The sequence below is a fragment of the Marmota monax genome, unplaced genomic scaffold (assembly GCF_021218885.2).
Source record: "Marmota monax isolate L192 unplaced genomic scaffold, Marmota_monax_Labrador192_F-V1.1 WCK01_AAM20220418_F8-fsc00014, whole genome shotgun sequence".
Taxonomy (NCBI): Eukaryota; Metazoa; Chordata; class Mammalia; order Rodentia; family Sciuridae; genus Marmota; species Marmota monax.
The window spans coordinates 23,962,307-23,989,214 of NW_026695222.1; the positions used below are offsets into that span (position 1 = coordinate 23,962,307).

Below are 26,908 nucleotides of genomic sequence, written 5' to 3' on the forward strand. Positions count from 1 at the left end.
GGTGTCCTTCTCCCAGAACCTCCACCCTGGCTTGAGCCTCAGGGCAGTTGAGCTCCTTTCTGTCTGCCTGGGAACCCTGCCTAGCATTTCACCTGCTGCTGTCTTCTTCTTTTTTTTTTTTAATATTTTTTAAGTTGTAGATGGACACAATATCTTTATTTTTATTTGCTTTTGTGGTGCTGAGGATGGAACCCAGGGCCTCACATGTGTGAGGCAAACGCTGTACCACTGAGCTACAACTCCAGCCCTTAAATGTCACCTTTTGAAAGCAGCCTCTGGCCACTCTAAGGCAGCTCCCTACCCTCTTTAATTCACCTGTCTGTTACTCTATTATGTTTCTTCACAAAGCTTGCTACTTATTTATTCGCTCAATTGCTCTTTGTCCAGTGGAAGGTAAGCTGAAGAGTGGGTACCTTGTTTGGGTGGGCATTGATGTATCTCCAATGCCTAGAGCAGGACATGGCATGTACTGGATAAATATTTCTTGAATGAATGAATGAATGAGTGAGGAAGCTGAGCTTCCAAGTGATTCACTCACAGGTCACATGACTGGTAAGTCTCAGAGCCACAGCTGAGTACCCCAGGCACAAAGGTCCTAAGGTAGTTAAATTTGACCTTTTCAGAGAACAGAGAGGTCCATGAGGTAGGGAACAGACTATGAGAGGGAAAATGGCATGATTCAGACTAAAGACATGGTCAATGCCTGCGTTGCATTAGGCCTTGCAGTCCTTGATGAGGAGTGTGGGCCTCGTTCTAAGCACAGTGGGTAGGATTGCCAGGCTGTAAGCACGGGGATGCCGTGAACAATGTGGACCTGCTGACCTCTCTGAGACTCTCCTTTGGTGCTGGGGCCAAAATCTCAGTCTGGAACAATGCTTTTCTTTTCCTTCTTGTGTGTGTGTGTGTGTGTGTGTGTGTGTGTTGCTGGTGTGGAACCCAGGGCCTCACACATGCTAGGCAAATGCTCTACCACTGAGCTACATCCTCAGCCCTCTGTATACATTTCATGTGGAAACTATTTCAGGCAAAGGACGCTGGTTCTGTTACTTTCAAAAGACATACATAAGATCACATCACATTAGTCCTTCCAATAGGAAATTTAGGAAGAATGATGGATTTTCTGGGAGGGAAAGGAAGACATAGCATGTGCTGACCTGTGGATATGTTTGGGAGAAGCACCATGAGGATCAGTCAGTCCTTCTGCATGCCTTGGCTTCTGGCGATCATGTAGCATATGCAGCTGGGAATTCGTTGGGACCACCCTTGTGGTCCCAACTGAAGCACTGTGTTGGGGGCATGATTTTATCTGAGGGAGCATTAAAAACACAAGCAACTTCTTTAGAGAGCATATGCAGCAGCCTAGATCAGAGAAAAATTTCTTTATCTATCTTTTGTGAGAGGCCGTTAGAAGTCTAGGGAAATATACAACAAGACCACAGCCCTTGTCCTCAGAGTTTAAAGTCTGCTTAAGAAGTTCTACAAATTGGACAGTAATTGACATTGGAGGCAGTCCTGGGTCAAGTTCCCAGGAGAAGGACTCCAGAAGAGCACAGCCAACTGATGGCTGAGTCTGGCAAGGCTCACAGAGGAACTGGCGCTCGGCCAGCATCCTGAAGGATGAATAAGAATTATGAGGAATGGAGAAGGAGAAATGTTCTAGTGGGATGGGGAGAGACAGTCATGAGCTATTGGAGGGGGAAAAAAGAAAGATGCACCTAGTGTTGGAGGTATTAGCTAAGATCTGTCCAGCTGGAGCATAGTCAAAAAGGAGGACAACTGGAAAGGATCTTGTTGGAAGGAAACTGTGAAATGCCTCCTGACCCGTAATTTCCAACCTTTCTACTTGTACAGATAACAAGTGGGAAGAGGGGCAGGGGTGTGAGTTACTATTTACTGAGATCTGATGAGAGCAGCTGTGACTTCAGTAGTGCCTTGTCTGTGCCAGGCTGTGCTCTAAGCAGCTTCAATTTATTAACTTCCATTTATTCATTCCTCTAACAGCCCTATGAGGTTCATACTACTATTATCCTTGAGTTATAGAAGGGGGAACTGATGCATGGGGAGGGAAACAACCTGCACAAGGTCATGAGTTCTTGAGTCAGTGTGTAGAACCTCTATTGTGACCTCTTAATGAGGTTATACTTCATTAGGGTCAGGTGGGGTCCCCCTCCCCTGGCTTTTTTTTTTTTTTGTAGATGTACACAATATTTTCATTTTATTTATTTATTTTTATGTGGTGCTGAGGATCGAACCCAGTGCCTCACACGTGCTAGGCAAGCACTCTATCACTGAGCCAGAACTCCAGCCCCCTTCCCTGGCTTTTTATGATGAATAATTTCAAATATACAGAAATTAAGCACAATAAGCCTCTCTATTAACGTCTGTATAAAACATTTGCTAAGTATAGTTTTAGCATTTACTATGTGTAGATTTATCTGTTTCAACTTTTTGCTGGATTATTTGAAAATATGTTACAGATATGATAATTCACCCCTAAAAGCAAAAAAGGCGATATAGCTCAGTGAAAGAAAGAGTCCTTGCCTATTATGTGTAAGGCCCTAGGTTTGATTCCCAGCACCAATAAATAAATAAATAAATAAATAAATGCAAAGATTCATCTTTCTTGTACATAGCAGGTACATTCTTGTAAAATGCATTGCCTCTAAAGCCATGCCCAGGTACTTTTTACATATTTAAAAAGAGTTCTTGTCTCAGAGATGAGGTTTTCACTTACATCAGTTTCTTGGTATTTGAGAATTAAGCAGGGTAGGAACAATTTTTGTTTCCCTAAGTCTGCCCTACAAGTTGCTAGATGTTCAACCTCCTGGTCCTCACCTACTTAATGCCCATTTGACTGAGGAGGCAATCAAATATCATAACAACCAAAAATTCTCTCCTGAAGCCAGGTGTTACCTTGTAATCCCAGCAATTTGGGAGGCCAAGATAGGAGGATGACAAGTTTGAGACTAGCCTCAGCAATTTAGACCCTGCCTCAAAATAAAAAATAAAAAGGGCTATGGAGGTAGCTCAGTGGTAAAGCATCCTTGGGTTCAATCTCCAGTACCAAAAACAACAAAACAACAATTATCCTTTTCCCCCATGTTTCCAGAAAGCCCTCTAGTAGACTGTACCTGTTGGGTGCCATTGACTTAATAAATCCCCTCAATAAGGAGCTATAGGCTAAAATAGAAGAAATGCTCACAGAAACCTTAGTATAATGATTTGTATTGAGGTAATGAAGGTGGTAGAACTTACCTGTAATGCTGCTTTTGTTACACAACCACATATTTTTAGATTTGATTATATACATTATTTATTCCATTACACCCAATCACCACCTGCTGTATGGCAGATCTTGATCCACGTAACCATTAAATGTGGCTTTCATGTATCCGAACTGACTAGGAAATGTTTATAATTCCTATGCTTTTTCATGTAAAGGGACTTGAAGCTGACTCAGGGCTCACAGTATTGACTGGTTTTCTCTCCCTGGTTTGCTAGGGTACTGAAAGTTTTGTCCCAACTGTGCTGCTCCCTGTATTCCACTGATCCCTTTACTTTTCAGTATTGCCTATCAAAATGCATTTGTCAAATTTAGCTCTAATGCCAGCTGTTCATGAACTTTCCCCAGAGCCTCCTCAGTACATTGTCTCTTGTGAATGTAACCCAAGACTACCCTGGGTTTCTTTTGATTGTGTGTTTCTCTGCCACATATATTTCAGTAATCATTTCCCAGGCAGTTCCATGTGATATGCCTTGTTCAAGGGGGGAAATAGATGGATCTCTCCTAAATCATCTAATCATCTTCTTATTTTCTTGATGATTAGAATGACCTCTTCTTTCTAGTATCCCCTGTGGTTCTGGGTACGCTGCCTTGCATGTGGTATATCCAAATTCAGTTGAAATAGAGTGAAACAAGCATTTCCATATCAGATCAGAGTTTAGATGCTGGCACCACCACCAGACAGCCTTGGAAAATCACTTAGCCTTGTGAGCTCCAGGTTCCTTATCTATGAAATGTTCCCAATAACACACATCTTACAGAATTTTTGTGACGTTTAGAGAGGAATTGTATGAAGTGCGTGGTGGAGTTATTGTCACATGACCAGGGCTCATGAAGTGGTAGTTAACATAAAGGAGGCTCAGTCATTCCTTCAGGTCACTTGAGAGAGCAGTGGGAGCACTTAGGGTCTTAATTGTTTTAAAGGAAACATTTACTTGGTCTTGAGGCTGCTCCAAGAAGAGCAGGCTCTGGGGAAGGTCTGGCCCAAGGCTGATTAACTGTTCCCTTCTTTAGAGTCAGTGATCCGACTCTGTGTTGGAACTACTTATATAATGTATACCACCTGTTATTTGTGTATTTTTAGAGCGGGAGTCGGGTAATCCTAATCCTGTCTGCAAAAGAGCAAAGTGTTTACCAGAAGCGGAGCTTTTTTCTTCACACTGACTCACACTGACTCATCTTCTCATTTTCCTTCCCACCGCCTCATAGCAACCTTGCAAGGGAAAAAATTTAGGGGGAATTCATTTGGCTTTCTTACTTATTTATTTTTTTAACTTTCCAAAATTGAAAGCTTGAAGGTGTCACGGCATTGATTTAATCTCAGGAGAGGCTTAAGTTGGTGCTGCCCTAGAGTGGCCAGTATGACCAGTGCCATGAGCTGAACATCGCACATAGAACTTTCAGCCGCACCAGTTCTGTTGGCTGAGAGGTTGGACAGGAGCCTATAGAATACATGTTAAGAGTAAACCTGTCTTGCTCTTTGAAACTTGTTGTTTACTAAAACTCTGTTGAACCTGGATGATTTCTTCTGAGATAGGAAACTCAAGCAGAATCCGAGCCAGGGCTGTGAGGCCTTTGCAGGTGGAGTTGAGGTGGCAGACACAGAACCCCACAGTGTACAAGATTCAGCAAAATGGGAAGGCTTATTAGATCAGAATGACTAATACCTGTGCCTTCATTTGTCATTTATTAAGTGAGTATCTCCAGATCATCTTTGGTATGCCAAGTGCCAGGGGCTACAACAATAAGAGAAATGTGGTGCCTGTGATCAGGGACTTATAAGCTAAGGTGTGTTTTTATAAGTGCTAAGGGTAGGTAGAGGTGCCTTAGTCTGCACATTTGAGCATGTGCTTTTGCACATGATTGAGGGGAGGAAGGAAGGCTTCCTGGAGGAAAAGGCACACAAGTTGAGGCTAGTGGAGTGAGTAGGGTTAACTAGGAGAGAGGGGTTAGGGTTGAGCAGGGTTGGCTGAAGAGTGTTCAAGGCTGAAAAAGCCTTGATTTTGGTGACCTTGAGGTGGGGAAAGAGCTTTTTCTTGGAGGAACTGAAAGAATACCGGTGTGACCAAAGGACGGTGGGGAGTAAATCAGGATCAAGATACATTGGAGAAGCTAGCAGGGCCAGATCATGCAGAGCATTGTAGACCAGCTCACTATTTAAACAAAATTTTATTAACCCAGGTAGATTTTACATTGAATGAAATGCTCATGACAAATGTACACATCCATGTAATCACATTCTAGTGAGAATAAGGACTTTTAACTTGATTCTAGAAGCAACAGGAGGGAGGGATTCAGATTCAATACTAATTGTTAGCCACAAACTGGGAGTGGGGGCATTAGGAGGGACAGGGCCGGAATAGGTATGGTTCACTGGTGGGTAGGGCCACCCAACTTAAGAATACACCAGGGTCTTGGTGTCCTATGATGTTTCCAGGACAAACCCCTAAGTGCTTTGTAGGATTCTGAGTGCCTAGTAGAGCACCGTAGACTGGTTTCTCAAGGTCTCCATGCATGCTGCCTGCATTTTAGAGTCTCCTAAACATCGGGTGGGGAGAGAGCTACAGAAACAGGACTTCTTCCAGTTTAATTGATGAAACAGAACAAGAATCACTGATTTATTTTTGTCACCTACATCACATGCAGCTTTTTTCCTTTTCTGTGAATAGGGTATTAAAAATATTGTTGCAGACTAGGTGGGGTGACATATACCTGTAATCCCAGTTCAGACAGGGGTTGGGGGTGCTGAGGCAGGAGGATTGAAAATTCAAAGGCAGCTTGGGCGATTTAGTAAGACCCTGCCTTAAAATAATATAAAAAGGACTGGGCATATAGCTTGGTGGTAGAATGCTGTCCTAGCATTCATGAGGCCCTGCATTTAATCCCCAGATAACCAGGCAGGGGATGGAGTATATGCAATAGAGAGAGTTGCAATTGGGGTTTTAGGGATTTACTCAAACTTAGTATCACTTAAGTGTTCTATTTTAATATCTGGATTTTTGATGTGGTTCAGAAATCATAATGTTTTTATTGACATTGTTATTCTCAAAGAAAGGATGAAAGAAAAGGTATTATAGGTAGAATTATCCTCAGTGTTTCACTGGGTACCGTGGCATATGCCTATAATCCCAGTGATTTGGGAGGCAGGAGGAATAAAACTTTGAAGCTAGCCTTAGCGACTTAGTGAAGCCCTAAGCAACTTAGTGAGACTTGTTTCAAAATAAAAAAGAATTGGGGGGCTGGTGTTGTGGCTTAGTGGTAGAGCGCTTGCCTAGCATGTGTGAGGCACTGGGTTTGATCCTTAGCACCACATAAAAAAAATAAATAAACAAAGATATTGTGTCCATCTACAACTAAAAATATTTTTAAAAAAGAATTGGGGGTGTGGCTCAGTGTTTAAGTGTCTCTGGGTTCAATCCCCAGTATTAAAAAAAAAAAAGAATTATTCTTGGTGTTTTTAATTAGGAAATATTTTAATTTCTGTTTTAAAAACAAATAGCAAATGTAAAAATGTATTGCGAGATCTAGGACTAATTTTTCTTTTTTTTTTTTGGATGCTGGGATTGAATCCAGGGTCTCACACATGCTAGGTAAGTGCTCTACCACTGAGTTACATCCTCAAGCTCTTTAATATTTTTGAGATGGGGTCATGCTAAATTGTTCAGGCTGGCCTCCAACTTGAGATACTCCTGTCTTAGCCTTCTGAGTAGCTGAAATTATAGCCTTCACTACAGCTTTCAGTTCTTTTCTTCCTTTTTAAAAAGAACTTTAAAGAATTGTGTTTAAAAGTAGTTTCCTGCCAAAACACTCTGAAATATATTTACAAAAAGTTCATTTCTCAGCAGATTTATTTATGTTTGTTTCCCAAAGTTTGCCAAACTCCATAGGCTTTATATAAGTATATAAATATTTTTGTACATATTGGCCTCAAACTAAATCTAACTATCCAAACTGCCTTGTATCTTTCTGCATTTAAATTCAGAGATACCATCCTGTTGGTTTTAGATAAATTATGGAGTAGTTTAAGCCCATGTGATTTAAGCTCAGCCACAATTATTCAGTGATACTTGAGGATTTCATCTGAAAATATTCTGTTTATACTCTGAAAATATTTTTTTTAATTTTCGTACTCCCACCCATTGTGTGAGTACGTGTAGATATTGTTCCTCTTATGTTTTTTTCTAACAAGAAAATACTTGTTGCATGATAAAGTCATAGAACGCAAGAATTGGAAGGTATATTGGAGACTTTTAATTATAAAGTTTATTGCCAGTTTATTACTGTCATTAACCAAAGCATTAAAAAATATGTTTTGCTTATGTATCTCTGTTGATAATGCTTTATCACCCATATGTCACAACTGAAACTTAATTGCTAGCCATCGTAATGTCTTTTGGCTAATGTTACAGATTAGATTTTTTTTTTTTCCTTCTGTGGTTCTGGGGATCAGACCTAGGCCTTTGTGTAGGCTAGGCAAGTACTCTACCACTGAGCTTCATCCCCAGCCCCCGAACCCCCAGACTTTCTTTTTGGTGGTGCTGATGGATTGAACCCAGGGCCTCAAGCATATGAAGCATGAGCTGCACCCCACACCCTACAGTTGTGGTCTTGAGAATCCCCCAGAGGCCCATGTGTTAAGGGCTTGGCACTGTTGGGAAGTTTTGGAACCATTAAGAGGTGGAGCCATTAAGGTCATTGCAGGTGTGCCCTTGAATGGGATCCAGGGAACCCAGACCTTCCTTCTCATTCCTTTGCTTGCTGGCCTGCAGTTTTGCTCTGTCACATGTTCCTGCCATGATGTGCCACCACAAGCCCAAAGCAACCAGGTCAACTGATCATGGACTAAAACCTCTATAACTGTGAGCCAAAATAAACCTTTTGTTTTATAAGTTGATTATCTTGGATATTTGTTATAGTGACAGAAAACTAACAAGTAACAATAATACTAAGTTTATGAAGACCTGTACTAAATTTGGATTTCAAGTAAATCATTTTTATTTATAGCAGAGCAGAGACTTCAGAGGTACTTGTTTGTTTTTTACTAGTTTTCGTAATTGGTGTATGAAATCATACTAGATGTGTGGTTTAAGACTCCTGGGTATGGTTTCCTTTTTGCTAAGTCTTTGGAATATGCCCTACTTTATGCTCATTATTTATATAATAGTGGAATCAAAGTATCCAATTTGGCAATCTCATTCTTCTTTAAGCCTTCCAGAATTGTTTGCAGTTCCAGAATAACTGCTGGGTTGTATATATCTTGCAGGATGAATGCTTCATTAAAATTAAGGAGGAGACCGTGAGTCTTCACCTACACTGTTTAAGGTCAAATGATTTTATTGGAACTCTCAGTATATTTAGAGTAATCTATACTTAGTGAAAGGGACTGGCACTTTTCATTTCTTTATACTATTTTACCAATCAATTCCACACCCTTTCCTCAATAATATATGTTTGAAAGAAGCTCTATTAAAAGAGCCAGGAATGATGGTACACACCTGTAATCCCAGCTAACTCAGAAGGCTGAGGTAGGAAGATTGCAAGTTCAAGATCAACTTGGACAATTTAGAGAGACCTTGTTTCAAATAAAAAGGATTGGAGATGTAACTCAGTGGTGGAGCACCACTGGGATTCAATTCCTAGTACCATCACACACACAAAAAGGGAAACTCTACCCTAAAACTATATAAAAGATCTATGATGGCACATGGGGTACAAACATGAGATGTGGTGTTCTTTTAGATTCCAAAGACCTTTCCAAGTTGGAGAACTCAGGAAGGAGTCAATGCACAGCAGAAGGATGTTTTCCCAAAGTTAACTGCAAGGTCACTCCTGTAAACTAATGAGCCATTAGGAGCAAAGCTGCCATTTCTTAAATGACCACAATATTCTAATATAGGAGAATAAAAATATATACTTTTTGCTACCACTTCCCATAAACTGTGTTTCTGAAAGATAGACTACTTAAGATATTACTTGATTCTTTTTGCAATACATTTCATTGTAGTAATAGTATATTATCATGGTATATATATAATGATAGTACCATTAGTAATTAACATTTTTAAAAATTTTTTCAATGGATCTTTATTTTATTTGTTTGTTTGCAGTGCTGAGAATTGAACCCAGTGCCTTACACATTGCTAAGTAAGCACTCCACCACTGAGCCACAACCCCAACTCCAGTAATTAACATTTACAAGAGACTTAGTTTTTTGTTGTTTTGCAGCCTTCATGTATACAAACAAAGCAAGCACTCTACCACTGAGCAATACAGTAAGACCCCTTTTAAAAATAAATTGTTTTTAAAAAGAAAAATAATTTTTTAAAATAAAGAATATTGTAAGTGGGGCTGGGGATGTGGCTCAAGCGGTAGCGCGCTCGCCTGGCATGCGTGCGGCCCGGGTTCGATCCTCAGCACCACATACAAACAAAGATGTTGTGTCTGCCAATAACTAAAAGAAATAAATATTTAAAAAAAAAAAAAGAATATTGTAAGTAAACTTTATTCTCCCATTTCCTCATCCTCACTTTATAGAAGTAACTATTACTATTTCCTGGATTATTCTATAAAAATTATACATATTTGAACATAAGCATAAGAACTATTGGTTACTTTAAAATATAAGTGTGGTCGTATTATACATTCTGTTGTGCCACTGATGTTCATTTAGATCCATCTTATTCTTTTAAATGATTTCATTGTTGTACCATTTAGAAACCTCTTGGCTTCAAGTAACAGAAGCAGGACTTGGGAAACAGTGAGAACAAAGCAGGCTCAGAGAACCAGGAGCAGTTTTAGCTGAAGCAGCCAGGCCAGTGTGTAACCATCATTGCTGTAGGACATTTTCAGAAATAAATTCTATACTTGGTCTTTGCATCATTGCTTAAGATTCAGAATCCCATTTGAGATATTCCCAGTGGGAGAAGTACTTTCAAAAAGAGTCTGGAAAGCTTGAAAAATGATAAATTTTCATTATGGTGGTATTCTGTTGTATAATTATGCCATAATTTATTGACTAGCCACCTCTTGGTAGATATTTAGGTTGTAGTATTCAGTTTTCCCCCAGAATAAACACTCTTGCATGCAGTGGCCACTGATCCCAGCTACTTGGGAAGCTAGAGGAGGAAGATCACAAGTTTGAGGCCAGCCTGGGCAATTTAGCAAAATTGCATCTGAAAATAATTTTTTAAAAAATATTTTTTTAGTTATAGTTGGACACAATACCTTTATTTTATTTATTTATTTTCATGTGGTGCTGAGGATCGAATCCAGTACCTCGCATGTGCTAAGTAAATACTCTACCACTGAGCCACAACCCAGCTTCTGAAAATAAAAATTTTAAAAGGATGTAGCTCAGTGATAGAGTGCTTGCCTAGCATATGTAAAGCTCTGGGTTTGATCTCCAGCATTGAAAAAAAAAAAGTTGGAAAGAAATTATGTATGTCTCTGTGAATTTTTGTAAGCATGTCTGTGGGACTGATTCCTGGAAGACTGTGCTGGCTCGAAGAGTATATACATTTAAAAATTTGATGGAAGCCAGGCAGAGTGGTATATGCCTATAATCCCAACTACTCAGAAGATTGAGGCATGAGAATTGCAAGTTTAAGGCCAGTTTAGGCAATTTAATGAGATTACTTCTTAAAATAAAATGGGGGCTAAGAATGGAGCTCAGTAGAGCCTAGGTTCAGTCCCTAAGTACTGCAAAAAATATGTGATGGATGTTGCCATTTTTCTTCAAAAGTTTGCCTAATTTACATTCCCATTTATAGAGTGAACTTTCTTTAACTCAAGAAATATAAACTTTTTTATGGCCAGATATTCAACAAAAGCCACAAAGTGTCACACCAGGTAGAAACCTTAATCCAAGTGAACGGGTATAGAGTTTCAACATTTATTAGGTAATAGTGTATTAAGAGAAGATTGTTTGGTTTGTTTGTAGTTATTGCTCAAAACAGTGAAAGAAAGTGGCCCTGGCTTCAAATTTAAAACTTCCTTTACTTTCATATAAACTCCATCCACTGATTCCCTTCACTGCAGACACACCTAGGGGAATATACCTTTCCTCTTGCTGTCCCTGACGAGGATCTACCACTGAGCTAAGTACCCAGCCCCCCTTTTTTTGAGATGGAGTCTAAGTTGCTGAGGCTGACTTCAAACTTGCCATCCGACTGCTTCAGCCTCCTAAGTAGCTGGAATTACAGCCACATTGTGCCTGGCTTTTAGTCCTTTCTTTGGAAGCCCAGCTGGCCCCATCTGGGCATATTTTAGACCGTACCCTTGTGGAAAATGCCTTAGAACAAAAATGGCTTTGGGACCTAGGCATACCTCTCTTGACTTTTATATTCTTCCAGATGTCAGCATGGCAGTACTTCAATATCTTATGAACTTTTTGAATCTCTTATGAAAACGTCTTTGTCTTTAGCATAATGACTGACTCAGGCTACCTAGTCCACCATCACTGGAACTAGAATTTTACCATATACCATTTAGCAATTTTGTGAATTTTGTATCATGGAGTAGTATGACCTGTTCAAATAAATACATCACATTTTGAAGAGATAAGTAGTAGAATGGTGAAGAGATACAGTATTGAGGAAAATAGAGATATAGTAAGGAGAAAGAAAGAAATGGAAAATTGATTTACCTTTTATATCTCATAGAACACCTATAGGAAACATCTTTGAGTATTGATGAACACATTGGTTTCTTTATGGAATAATGTAATTAGCTAATCAAATCCTTCTCTTAAAAGTTGAAATGTCTTTATCAGTGCTTAGGAATGGGCCTTTCTGCTTGGAGAAATCTTTAGTTGGGTGGGTCAGAGTGATCAGAGCACTCTGCACTTTTCTCTTAGAACAGAAAGAAAATGATAGAACTTGCACAAAGTACTATCAGTCAGCAAGTGAGAATTCTCTCTGGAGGAAGAGGTTACATCCTGGGCATCAAAATAATCTTCTAAGGGTCTTTTGTTTGTTTGTTTACTTTGTTTGTTTGTTTGCATTGGATATTGAACCCAGAGGTCCTCTGCCAGTGAGAGCTACATCCACAGCCCTCATTTAATTTTTTATTTTGAGCAGGGTCTTGCTATGTTGCTGAAGTTGGTTTCAAACTTATGATCCTCTATCTCAGCCTCCTGAGCTGGGATTACAGATGTGAGATGTGGGCCATTGTGCTTGTCCTCTGAGTATTTTTTTTCTCCTTTTTTTTTTTTTTAATAGGAAAAAAAAGGTTTACAAGGAAATAAGATACTATGAAAAGAATTAGCACAAACAATACATAACAAAAGCATCCTTAAAGTCATGAGATTTAGGAATTTTAGACTATAAAACAACTACATTTATTTTCAAGAAGCAATAGAAGCCAAATCAGGTGTGTTGGTGCATGCCTATAATCCTAGTGACTGAGAGGCTGAGGCAGGAGGATCACAAATTCGAGACTGTCCAGGGATTCAATCCTGCCAGAAAAGAAAGAAAGAAATGGGAGCTAAGATTATTTTTTATTTTGAAAGAAAAGTAGATACTGTCAAAAGTGACATTTTAAAAATGACAAAAATACACATTCTAGAAAAGTAACCACAACATAACTAACAATGAGAACACAGTGGAAGGTTTAAAAGCAGATTTTGTAGCTGAAGAAAGAAATAGTAAACAAAAGATAGATTAGAAGAAAATTATTTAGAATATACTACCAGGAGTTTAAAATGTATAAAATGCAGAAACGATGGTAAGAGAAGTAAGAGGACCCCGTGAGAAGGTCTAATCTGTGTATAATGGAATTATAGGAGGAGAGGAGCAAGAATGGCACAGAAGCAATGTGTGGAGAGTGATAGCTCAAGATTTCCCAGAACAGTTGAAAGACATGAATTCACAAATTCAAATATGTATAGCCTCAATTAAGTGTGTATATTAGAAAAGAAGGAAGACTAAGAACTGAACAAGCAATCATCTTAAGAAGTCTAAAAAAGCTCAACAAAATACTTCTAAAGAAAATAAAGGGAAAGTAATGAGAAGAGTAGTAATTAGTGAAGTATAAATATAGATAAAGCAAATGTAAAATACAGAATATTGGTGAAGCCAATGGTTTGTTCTTGGAAAAAAAATTAATAAAAATGGTAATTCTCTGATGGTGTTGATCAAAAAAAGGAAGGAAGAAAAGGAGGAACATGGATGACTTATATTAAGGGTGAGAAGGCCAGACGCAATGGTGCACACCTGTAATCTAATCTATCTGGAAGCCTGAGGCAGGAGGATTGCAAGTTTGAGGCCATTCTCCACAATTTATTGAGACCCTGTATCAAAATAAAAAATAAAAAGAGCTGGGGATGTAGTTCAGTGATAAGGCACCCCTGGGTTCAATCCCCATTATCTCTCTCTCTCTCTCTCAAACACACACACACAAAGAGTGAAAAAGAGTACATAGTCATTAACAAAATAATAAGATTAATAAGATAATGTGAATGATTTTAAACCAAAATTTTTGAAAATTTAGGTGAATAGATAAATTTGTTAGTAATACAATTATTAACAAAAATTTAATCATCAGTTAAAATCTTCCCTTAGGGAAGAAAAGTCTAGACCAAGTGGCTTCATTAGAAAGTTATACCAAGCTTTTATTTTATATTATGTTAATATTATGATTATTTTTTGTGGTATGGAGATTGAATCCAGGGTCTTACACATGCTAGACAAGTTAGTTCTCTTATCAAAGCTACATCCCCAGCCCTATACCAGGCATTTAAAAGAGAAAGAATTAATATTACACACATACTTCCTGAGAACAGAAAAAGAGATCAGCAAAATTTTAGTATTCAGCAGTGACTTTATGAGGAAGAAAAATTCACAGGCACCATTTTACTTATGAGTATGAAAAATTCTAAATTATGTATTAGCAATGCAATATCCAATATTCTACTTACTATTGTAGAATAAACCAAGATTTTGTGGCTTAAAACAGTCATTTTTTTTTTTTTTTTTTAAAGAGAATTTTAATATTTATTTATTTTTTTTTAGTTCTCGGCAGACACAACGTCTTTGTTTGTATGTGGTCCTGAGGATCGAACCCGGGCCGCACGCATGCCAGGCGAGCGCGCTACCGCTTGAGCCACATCCCCAGCCCAAAACAGTCATTTTTAATTCCAGGAGTTCTGTGGGTTGGGAATTTGGACCAGGCACAATGAGAATGGCTCCTCTATTCCAGTGTTGTCTGTGCTGCCAGCTGGGGTGACTCATAGAGGGCTTGGAATCAAGCTTTTTGATTGTGGCTCTTCATCAATTTCTCAGGAATTCTTTATAGATTAAGGAAGTAAGCTATTTGTTGAGACAGAATACAATTTTCCCCAGGTTAACTTTTGGTTTTTACTTCCCTGATCACGATTTTTGCCACGCAGAATATTTTTACTTATATGTGATTGACTTTGTCAATATTTTCTCTCATACTTGGAAAGGCCTTCCCCATTGTGTGGTTATAAAGTGTGCTGTGTGTTTTTCTGGTACTTACATGGTTTCATATTTGTGCATTTGAGTCTGTAGATAGAGTCACCTGCAGCTATTTTTGATGTGAGGTGTAAGCCTGTATTTGTTAACTTGCCCTGTCTCAAAACAAAAAATAAAAAGGACTGGGGATATAGCTCAGTGCCACTGGGTTCGATTCCCAGTACCAAATGACTAAATAAATAAATTAATTAAAGAGAGAAAGGAAGGAAGGAATCCAATAAGCTCTTAGCCATGCATGTGGATAATCTTGGAATATGGCCAGAAACTAATGGATACTGAAAAATCACAGCCTTCTCTGTAAGTTGAGTCAACAAAATTGGAATTATCCAGCTAATATTTGTAAATATAGAATTTGTAGTTGGGCACTAAAAATTGTAGGCACCATAATTCAGGCAGAACTTTATTCCTCTTCTCTTCTTGGAACATGGGCAACATATCCAGCCCACACAGAAGTCTTCTTGTTGTTATTCCCGTCTTACAAGCTTCTCCTCTGAGGGCATGTGCAGGAAGAAGTTACTGTCCCATCTGATTTCCTTCTTTGAAGCCGCTATTAATGAATGTTCTGGCAGCTTCTCCTCATCTCTTAAGTGGAGTGATCCAGTTGCCCCTGCTGTTTCTTATTTGTGCGGTTAAATTTATCTTCAAGTGTATCATCTTTTCTTTTTGCTTTCCTTTTGGGGACTTTTTAAGATTTTGACTTAAGTATCTGTGGGGTCTTCTTATCTCTGGGCCAGCAGGTTTTGTTCTCTGCAAGGGGAAGGGGAGGGTCCCTTTTATCTTTTGCCAGTCTGATTCTTTAAACAGACATCCCTGCTTCAGGCTTGGAGTTTTTCCTGGCTCTGGGTTTTCATCTGTGGACACAGTAGCCTCTTGGCAGTTTTTTAATAAATGATCTCCGTTGTAAATCACAGTATTGGTAACATTTAGTTCCAAGTTACCTTTAGTTTTTTTCATGGACTGATATCCTTGTTTTCCAAGTTTTATTTCATGGTACTGAAATCCACTGGGTATGTAGGGATCATCAAGCTGCCAGGAGCAATACACTTAGTAGCAGGAAATAAAAAGAAAATTCTGGGGTTTCTCCAGTTCTGTGATTGTCTCATCAGAGCTTTCAGAAGGAGGGTTCTTCTGGCTCAGGAGCTCAGAGGCTGCTCAGGGAATTTCCTGCTTACAGAATCCTGTCTCACACTCTGTACCATCTGCATCTTGCTTTTCTAAAATTCATAACTTTTTCTTCTTTCTGTTTTCTTTTTCTTTTCTTCTTGCAGGATCTACTTTGCTCCTTTCCCTTCCTTGGTCCTCATGCCTGTCTTGGTCATTCCTGCCATCAAGAAGCTTGCCTAAGGGCTGAGGTACCTGAGCAGAGGTTAGAGCTCATTTCCTCCCATTTTTAGATGCAGCTTCAAGGGCTTCCCACCCACTCTCCTGCGAGGTCTTTGTCCAGTGTGTGCTGCTTGTGCACCTTCCCAAGTCAGGCAGGTATGGGGGCAGCAACAGCACACCTCTGGGCCCGCCCTGAAGACTGGGAGAGAAGCAGGACCCTGGAAACCTTCTTGCCTGATGGGCCAGGCAATGTGTTTGATATTTCAATTGTTTTCATTTTTTTTTCTTGATTATAAATAGTTCTGCTATAAATGTCTCCCTCATATACAAGTCAGAGTGCGCACATATTTGTAGTGCTTGATGTGCATTGTCCAAGAACTTAAAAATAACTTTTGATATTTTTTTCCTTTTGTAGAAGTAAATACTACACTATAAAAATAATGCTTTGTGAGTCTGGGATTGAGCTCAGTGGTGGAGCATGTGTGAGGCACTGGGTTCGATCCTTAGCACCATATAAAAAATAAATAAAATAAAGGTATTGTGTCTATCTACAACTGAAAAAAAATTCTTAATAATGCTTTGTAACAAAATTTGAAGTATCAATAGGAAAATGAAAAATAACTAACAGTGTGATCACTCTAGAGATTCTTCCATTCTTCCATGGACTGATTCTTCCATTCTCTTATATATGCAAAATTAACAGGAGCCAGCCTGGTGTAGTGGTAAGCACCTGTAATCCCAGTGACTCCAGAGCCTGAGGCAGGAGTATCACAACTTCAAGGCCATCTTTGGCCATTTAGTGAGACCTTGTCTCAAAACAAAAAAATAAAAAGGGCTTGGGATGTAGCTCAGTGGTAATACACCCCTCTGCGTTTCAGTGGCCTAACTAGACTTAAACTGTGCCTCAGTTTGACCATCTCTAAAATGGGATGGCAGCTGGGCATAGTGGTACACACCTGTAATCCCAGCAACTCAGGAGGCATAGGCAGGAAGATCGCTCTCAAGGCCAACCTTGACAATTTAGTGAGACCCTGTCTCTCAAAATAAATTTTAAAATGGCTGGGGGTGTAGCTTAATGGTAGAGTACCCCTGAGTTCAGTCAATCCCCAGTACCAATGAAAAATGAAACGAAATGGGATGATAACAGAAACCTGGTGTGGCCACAAGGATTAAATGAGATGATGCATGCAGCCTCCTTGGCTAGTGTCCAGTACCTAGGAAGAACACCATACTCCTTACAGAACTGACATTTTAATATGGAATAGGGAGGTAGTGGTGAGATACTGGCAGTAAATGAATGAACAAGAAAACTGGCAGTGTTACACCGACAAAGTGATGTGACAGGTGGCTGGGTGCTCATCTTAGTTTAGGTGGGTTGAGGAAGTCCTTCTGAAGAATTGACATTTTAGCTAAGGTCTGAATGATAAGGATATTCTTGTATTCCTAGAATTTCTGGAAATAGAATCATGAGATCAAACATTCCATACTGGGCTGGGGATGTAGCTCAGGGCTGAGCATTTGCTACCATGTGTGAGGCCCTGGGTTCCATCCTCAGGACCAAATGAGATAATAATTTTGGTAACTGGGAAATATAGTTCACCGTGTTATAGTCAGGGTGTCGAGTTGGGGTCCAGGTCCTTGGTGTCCTGAACAAAGAATTCAGCAAGATACATAAAAGCCGCAGGCAGAGTACAGATTTCTTGAAGTTGAAGGTGAAAGTAGCACTCTGTAGGGGGCAGGGAAAGGGTAGGGTGCTCAAGGACTCCAGGTCTGGAAATTAGTGTTTTCTATGGAGCGGGAGCCTGGAGGCATTCTCTTCCCTAAACAGACTGATGGGGATCTTACCCCATTGGCTCCCATGCTTACCTCATGATGGCTGATTAGAATAGTGTCCAATCTCCCCCCATTTGTTACTCTAGGAACTTAATTAGAATACTGTCCACTTTCTCCCGTTGGTTATTTCAGAAAACTGAACCTGTTGAGAGAGTTATCAAGGGCCAGGAGTCCTCAGTAGTGGGAGTTGTCACGGTAATTAGACTTTTTGTAAACAGGGACAGATGACTCATCTCCCTGTCTTATCCTTAAGTGGCATGTTCTCTGCTTCTGCCATCATGGCGACCCTGAATTCCTACCTAAAACATGGTAGACGGTGTGCCCAGTGTGTCCAAGGCCTTGGGTTCAATCCCCAGACTACCCCTCCTTTTATTTATTTATTCATTTATTTATTTATTTTGGTCAGTATAGTAGAAGCAAATTGACATGAAAAAGATTTTTAAATCATTTCCGTTCCCTCTGTGTATGGGTAGACCTGCTGCTTTCTTCATTCTCACTAGTACTATTCTTTAAAAAGGAAGGTGGTGGAAAGATTGTCTTAGGGACCTTTCCATTTGTCTTCATTATAATGTAAGGCGAGAGATCAGGAAGCAAGGAAGTGCTTCTGAGAAATCCTTCTGTTGCCTCTCCATAAACGGTTGCCCAGCATCTCTGGCATCACCGTGACACTGTACACCTTTCTCCTCGCTCCCTGGCCTTGTTCTCTGTGCCAGCCCCTGCCTGCATTGTGTGCCAGGGCTGCAAGCCTCAACATTGTAGCCCACTGATGTGCTGGTTAACAACCACTTTCTCTTCTTCAGAATTAGTCCGTGCCTGAGTTGGCCTGATATTGCTTTGCTATAAAAACAAGACAGCTTTTAGAGGTAGGCTGGTTTTTCCAAACAAATTGATTGGCAAGATTCTACCACCTTTTGGGAGTTAAAACCAAATAGACTCTGCCCATCTTTTGGTCCTCGTCCAGCTCTTCTGTGTGGCATACAGTGAGGGCACAGGACACTGTCCCACCCATGTACTCCAACTGCTTCTGCCCTGGAATCGGTGGGTGATAAGACTTGTGCTGTACATGTGGAATGTGTACGCAATTACATATTGTCCGTGGATCTCAATTTTGAGAGTCTTTTATCATCCTGTGCCATAAGAAACGTTCTGAGTGTAGGTCCTGAGCAGATACGGCAGTGTCACAGCTCAGTACATGTTGAATTCCAGACACCACTCAGGTACTATTTGGTTCATTTATGGAATAGTTGTATATTTTTAAAGAATATACATATATCAGAATTTAATTTCTGATTGAAATCTTAAAGAAAATAATATGTAGTTCAAACTCATAGGTAAATGGAAGTCACATGTTTTTAAAATGTGATTTCTTTTTATAATCTTTTAAAACTCAGCAGCTTAAATAAAACATCCCAAGGGCAACATGTGTTAGCAAGGGGCCTGGGGGTGGCGTGGGGAGGGAATGTGTTTGGTGAAATTGTCCAGGAGCAAAGCACGGCTCACTTGAAGCCCAGAGATTTGTCATCCAAATATGTGCAGATTGCTGGTGCTATAAATAGTTTGAACTCAAGTAAACAGCCTCTTCCCCTGGCTGCTGCTTGGCTGTGCACATGCAGAACAGGCTGGAGCAGCATCCCACACCAGGCCAAGGTGCTTGGGCCCAAATCTTGGGCTGATTCTCTTCCTGGCAGAGCAGCCAGCTAGCTAGGACTTGAGTTGACTGGGGTCAGGTGTTCACCCTTTCGTTTCCCATTTTTGGCTCCCCCTCCTGCCCAGCCTGTTATAGAGCTTCATGTATTTGCCTCTGAGCTGAGCAGTACCGAGCTGAGATTCCTGGCAACCGTTAAAAGCCTGGGGCCACATGGCTGTTGACTAAAGTAGATTCAGGAGGCACAGACGTTGTCTTTTCAGGGCAGAAGCACGCATGGCTCGTTTCTTTCTTTTGAAGCCAAAAAGAGCGGTACTGGTTGAGGGAACTGCTGCGGGCTGCCTGTGCCAACAACTGATGAGCTGGATGCCAGGCAGCCGGCTGCTGGCATTTCCAGAGCCCCTTTGAGCACTTGGGCAACATGCTGACGGAGCAACTGAGGACATTACATGGTTTATTATTGGATTTCCTTTGGAAAAAATAACTCTCAATGTGTGTGAGTGTCCCCCCCCCCCCATTCCTGCTTCAACTTTATTCATTTATAGTGACTCTTGTGTCAAAGGTCTTAAGGAGGCAGTGAATGATTGGATATTGTGTTGTTAAGGGGATAGATGCTGAGGGATGGTAGACGGAATACTGGATTGAGGATCAGGAAGCCTGGATTTGGGCAAGTTACCTGACTTTTCTTTGGTTTCTTTATTTGTCAAGTGAGCATATCCTATTTCTCCTGTTTCATGGGATTGATGAGAAAATTTAAAAGTACTTTGTGGACTACACCAAGCTAGTGGTATGTGAAGGAGAAGTGGTAGTGGAAAGGGCTTGCGAGCTGGTCTCTGGGCCTGGCCGCCTACTCTGTCCCTCAGCCTCAGTCTTTATATCTGTAAAGTGGGAATATCAGATACTGGCTCTGCAAGAGTGTTAACAAAGGACTAGAAATAACATATGTAAATACTGATAGGACACACAACAGTTAAATGGCAGTAGCAGCAATTACTAAACTTAACGTGGAGATACTCACTTAGGATGCTGTAGGATTCTGAAAAAACATTCAGATTATAAATGTTGGAATAGCAAAAAAGGCCTTCTAAAAGCTGATTGCAATACCTGATAATAATAGGAAAACTTTAAAAATCCAAGAAATACATGGACATGATTTCTAATCAAAACTTAAAAAAAAGTTGGGTCTAACTCCAGGCATGAGTCTCCTTACCCTTCCCGCCCCGAGGCCACGGGTTTGTGTGTCTGCTTTTACTTCTTCCCTGGTTCTTCCCTTTCTCTATACTATATTACCTCCTTTTGTTTGCAGTGCTGCGGATAGCACCCCGGCCTCACATGTGGCAGACCAGTGCTACAACCCAGTCCCCCCCAATTTTTTTTTCTTTACATTAACTATACTACTGTCATCACATATAAGATAATTAAAAATTCTTTATTATGGGCTGGGGATGTGGCTCAAGCGGTAACGCGCTCGCCTGGCATGCACAGGGCGCTGGGTTCGATCCTCAGCACCACATAAAAATAAAATAAAGATGTTGTGTCCACCGAAAACTGAAAAATAAATATTAAAAAATTCTCTCTCCCTCTCTCTCTCTCTTTTTCTTTCTTTCTAAAAAAAAATTCTTTATTATTAGCAAAGATCTCCGATTAACCTAAATATTGTTTTGTTCCAGTTAGAGGCAATCAAAGCTACAAATTTCTGTACTTGTTTTTCTTTTTGTTTTCTTCTCTCTCTCTCTCTCTTTTTTTTTTTTTTTTTGTTGTTGTTTGTTTGTTTTTTGAGACAGGGTCTCACTAAATTGCCCAAGCTGGCCTCAAACTGTGCCCCTCCTGCCTCAGCCTCCAGAGTAGCTGGGATAACAGGCGTGTGCCATCAGGCCTGGTGATACTGCTCTTTCTTCACTTGTCAGTTTCAGGTGTCACCTGTGACATGTGAGGTTTAGCTTTTCTATAAACTTACAGCCACACTCACTGTGCTTTTCCTTCCCCTTTTCTCCCAATTTCACAGTTTCAGGTTGAACTAGGAGGCAGTGTTTTCCGTGTTATGACATCGCAACTATTGTTTACTGTGCACTCAGTACACACTAGTTATTTTTCGGTTCTCTGTGCCTGTTTTCTTGGCCTTCACAGTGCTTATTCTGACAAGCGTGGCTTTCTTTCTCCCTGCTGCTCAGTCTGTTCACTCTTTCTCTTAGACTTTCCATAGTGTTTTCATCAAACCTGGGAGAGAGAGTCAGTCCGTTCTTCCTCCTGGAGCCTTCTTGTCCTCCTGCTCCAGTTACTGTGGTGCTTTCCAGGCCTGTCGCGCAGCTCAGCTCCCAGAGCCGTTCTCCACTCCCTGCATTCCCTCCATCTCCCTCTGGTTGCACCCTTCTTTTTTCAGTCCTGCCTTCTGAGACTGAACCCTGAGAGAACAGTGCCTGGCACGTCCAAAATGTCTTTCTCTTGCCTAGTTGAGTGTAGAATTCTTTTTTTTTTTTTTTTCTTGGTACCAAGGATTGAACCCAGGGCACTTAACCACTGAACCACATACTCAGCACCTTTTTATATTTTGTTTTGGGACAGGGTCTTACAGTTTCTGAGGCTGACTTTGAACTGGCAATCTTCCTGCGTCAGCCTCCCAAACCACTGGGCTTACAGGTATGTGTTACCACACCCTGCTTAGTATAGAATTCTGAGTTCCACACATTTTCTTTTGAGCTTTTCTCATGGAAAGAAAGCATTGCTCCATGGTCTTCAGGGACCAGTATTGCTAGGAAGAAGTTGACCATTCTGATTTTTTACTTTTGAAACAATCTGTTTGCCTCTCTGGAAATTTAGGATTTTTTTTTCCCTTTTGAAATCTGCATGGTTAGGAGATTATATCTTCAGAATTTCTAAAGACATGAGATGTTTTTAAGCTTCTCATTTGTCCAGATTTTCTTTTCCTTTATAGAGTTTGTATTCTCTTATTTCAGTCTTTGCCATGTTGTTGGTTTTTTCAGATGCCCCGTGATACATTCTTTTGGCCACTCATAATCAATAATGAAAGAGTTACTAATGATAGACTTGGTTTCCTCTGGAATTGGTTGTCTACCCCACAGGCCTCTCCCCTGGAAAGCTGCTGGAAGCTCTCTATACCCAATGGTAGTGGACATGAGCAGGACCAGCAGTTAGACTGAGGGTCCTTCAGGTGTCACAGTAAGGAGGCCTGTCTCTCCCTGGAAGCCTTAGCTACCCCAAGCTCCTCATTCAGTTTATTTAAAGAGCCTTCTGCCTTTACCTGTGGTTCAGTACAGCTGCCAGCCTTTTGTGAGCTGCAGGCCGAATGGGGAGGAGCTGGCTGGCACAGGACCTTCTGTGGATGCGTTGATTTTCACCCTGGTTCTCAATCCTCTTCTCCATTTCCGCCATCTCCTGGCTCAGAGTCTCCCCAGGTTTCCACACAGCTGCTTCTTTCCCATTTCTAGTGGTGCTTTCTTGACCCAGTGCTGAGAGCACCTCAGCTTCCATCATCATGCTGCTATGAACTTCTTCTATTTTTTAGAAAATTATTTGAAATGAAATCCCTTCTCTAATGATCATCCCCTAGAGGGAAGACCTGATTTGTATTTAGAAGAAGTGGTACTTTTTTTTTTCTTAAATATACTATTATTTTACCTCAAGCTTGGACTTCTAGGATGTCTGCGTGTGCCAAGTGTATGCATGTTTAGAAGATAGTTATTGAGATTCCTATTCTGTGCCAGGCATTATTCTAGGCACTTAGACTAGACATATCAGAAGACCAGGAGAAAGATTGACCTTGTGGAGCTCACGTCTGGTGAGCTCGTACCTATAATAACATGCTGAGGTTGTAAGAGGAGACCCAGAAGGTGCCAGGAGACCAGAAGAGCATGGGGAACTAACTAGGCTCAGAGAGGCCTCACTAAGTGACACCTGATCTGAGATCTGAGTAACCAAAACAAGAGGGAAGGGCTGATCAGATTAGAATTTCAAAGTGCAGTGGCAAATGAGAACCTCAAACCAATAGAACTGCTTCCAGGCTGTGTAGCATCAGGAAAGTCCCTCGCCTTCTGGGCTGTCATTCCTCACTCTAAAAGGAGACTACATGCTCTTTTAGTTGTACAAATCAATGACTCTCACATTGTGAAGAATTAGCTCAAGTGGCAGTCTGTCTCTCCAGTAATTGCCCCAATCTGAAACCTGTCTCTAGCTGGAGGGAAGCAGTTCCACCGAAGGCTAAGAGGGGCTGGGTGAGAGCAGTGTGGAATCTATTTTCTAAGAGCATGCTCACTGGGTCAGGCTTCCCTTCTCCTTCCAGCTGTCCCTCCTACTTACCTCATCTGCTACCATTTGGACACACTGCGTTAGCAGTCCAGAGGGGGCCAGGAAGTGGAGCCTTAGAACATCAAACCCCAAAGGAAAAACAGCCAGGTAAACTCTAAAAACCCAAACGAACATATTAAACATGTCTTTCTTATCTTTGGTGGGGTAAACTGCCTCCCTCCCCACTCCAAATGACTTTAAGTTTCTGATTTCAAAACAATATTTTGAGTTTAAGTGTGGGTCCTTCTCTGGGGCTGCACACTAGAAGGTGCCCCGATTTATGTGGGTGGTAAAATGATGGATGATTTTTTTCCCTTTTTTACTATTCTTCTGTAGTTTCCTTTTTTTTAACAATCAGAAATTATGATTGCAAATGGAAAAATAATCAGAAAAGATAACAAAATCTACTTTTATTTATAAATATCAATATGGTTCTCAGTTGTCTAGGAAAAGCATGGGCTTCCAGGCTTTCTGGCGTAGTGGCTAGAGAGTTTGAAATGTCACAACAACTATAACTTGCCTTTGATAGCGAGAAGAGCTGACTACATTTTACAGAGGCTGTGTGGACTAGGAGAGTGGGGAACTGTAGCTAGAACTCACTCATCCATTGCTTTCAAGAGATTGCACCAGTTCCTAGCTGACCAGGTGATTCAGCTGATCTGTGCCTGGAGTAACCATGGGATCTCTCTCAGGGAAGCCTGAGGAGATTAAAGTGAGGTGATTTATATAAGGCAGTAGGACAGTTACCTAGTATGTGGTAAGCATTCAGTAAAAGGTGTTTATTTTCATTTATGTATTTCCATATTACTAAGTGCCTCATGTACAAATGTGATTAAATTTAGGCATAGATCCTTTCCTTAAGAAGCTCAGTCTAGTGTAGGAATAAGACCTGCTCAGGAGTAAACATGTTTTCTACAATAAACACATTCTGTTGGATTGAAATGTTATTCTTCATTTTTAGAAAATATTTCACATATATATTCCTTTATATGTTTATATATATTCATATACGTATATGAATATTCATATATGTATATGAATATACCCCTAACACAACCAAATTCCTACTCATACATTTTCAAATATATCAGTTACATAATCATAAACTAAACTAAAACAAATTGTAAATATACTCATTTCCATAGGCATAACCCAGATTTCACACGTAATATAACAATATCGCTTATCTTAAAAATATCCATAGATAAAAGTATATATATGTTTTGATATATAATATTACTTCTATATTTATATTCATATATATTGATATATATGTTCCAAAGGTAACCCGTTTCTAAACCAAAACCATAACTCAGAACTACACCTAACTCTGTCCATAATTGTGAGCCTTTTGAATAAGAATTATAAATATTATTTTGAATATCTCTATATATTTTCCCATATATATTTCATATATATTTGTATACATTTATATATATGTATGTATCCTAATGGCAACCAAAATCCTACCCATAAATTTTCATATGTATTCAGTTACATAATTGTATCCTATATCTTACCAAAATTGTAAATATCTATCTCAGAATAAAAATAACTATATGCAAATCCATATCCATTTAAATATTTTCATGTATATTTTTACATATTTATTCACATTTGTATTCATATATGTGGATAGAAATGTTTAAGCCCAGTGTTATTGTGTTGTGGTCTATTTGATTCTTGAAGATGAGAAGGGTGTGTTTGATGTACATAGATACTCTGTTGTTTGGGGCATAAATATTTGTGATTGTTATGTCTTGTTGATGTACAATTCCCTTAGGCGGTATGAAATGTCCTTCTTTTGTTTCTTCTGGTTAACTTTGGCTTGAAGTCCGCTTTATCTGATGTGAGGATAGAAACCCCTACTTGTTTATGCAGTCCATGTGAGTGATATGGTTTTTCCCATCCTTCTACCTTTTTTTTTTTTGGTTGTTCAAAACATTACAAAGCTCTTGACATATCCATCCTTCTACCTTTATTATGTGGATGCTTTGCCTACGAGGTAAGTCTTGGAGATAGCATATTGTTGGGTCTTATTTCTTAATCCAGTCTGCCAGTCTGTGTTTTGATTGATGATTTTAGGCAATTAATGTTCAAGGTTAATATTGAGATATGATTTGTGTTCCCAGTCATTTTGATCTAGTTTTTAATTTGAATTAGTTTCTCCATTAATTGATTATTCCTTTAGTGTAGTTCTTCCTTTCTCTGATTTTCACTTTTTTTTTTTTCACTTCATCTTCATGGAATATTTTGTTGAGAATATTCTGAAGTGCAACCTTTCTGGTAGCAAATTCTTTTAATTTTTGTTTATCATGGAAGGTTTTTATTTCATCTTCAAATCTGAAGCTTAATTTTGCTGGATATTGGATTCTTGGTTGGCATCCATTGTCTTTCAGAATTCGGAATATGTTATTCCAGGACCTCCTAGCTTTGAGGACCTGGGTTGAGAAATCAGCTGAGATCCATATTGGTTTCCCTCTATATGTAATCTGATGTTTTTATCTTGCAGCCTTTAAAATTCTATTCTTATTCTGTATGCTAGGCATTTTCATTATAATGTGCCTTGATGTGGTTCTGTTGTATTTTTGCACAACTGGGTTCCTGTAGGCCTCTTGTATTTGATTTCCCATTTCGTTTATTAGATTTGGGAGATTTTCTGATATTATTTCATTGAAAAGATTGTGCAGTTCTTTGATTTGTATATCTGGGCCTTCATCTATCCTGATAAATCCTAAATTTGGTAGTTTCATGTTATCCCATAATTTTTAGAAAGTCTGTTCGTGGTTTCTTAACATCTTCTCTCTGTAGTCAATTTTATTTTCAGGATTATATATTTTGTCTTCATTGCCTGAGGTTAGTCTTCCAAGTGATCTAGTCTGTTAGTGATGCATTCTGTTGAATTCCTAATTTAGTTTATTGTTTGCTTCATTTCAAGAATTTCTTTTTTTTTTTTTCCCCAGAATCTCTCTCTCTTTATTGAAGTGATCTTTTGCTACCTGTGTTTGCTCTCTTACACCCATCCTTTAC

The 26,908-nt window shown here is 39.7% G+C and overlaps 1 protein-coding gene across 11 annotated transcripts in view; it reads left to right on the forward strand.

The window, feature by feature from the left end:
- The window catches only part of Pkig (cAMP-dependent protein kinase inhibitor gamma), an 86,720-nt gene that overhangs the window by 18,363 nt on the left and 41,449 nt on the right, over positions 1–26,908 (forward strand). For 2 of the 11 annotated variants that reach the window (XM_046432954.2, XM_046432951.2), the window contains exons 2-3: positions 22,139–22,213; positions 23,874–23,986. The exons of 3 other annotated variants lie outside the window; for them this stretch is intronic. Coding sequence is in view for 2 of the 8 variants with exons in the window: in XM_058575626.1 (XP_058431609.1) it covers positions 20,067–20,072; positions 22,139–22,213; positions 23,874–23,986 (194 nt within the window). In the remaining 6 variants the exon portion in view is untranslated. Of the gene's footprint in view, positions 1–8,120; positions 8,143–16,117; positions 16,142–19,402; positions 20,073–22,138; positions 22,214–23,873; positions 23,987–26,908 lie in introns of those variants that run through there. 6 more of the 11 variants (XM_058575621.1, XM_058575620.1, XM_058575626.1 and 3 more) reach the window with 5 other exon arrangements.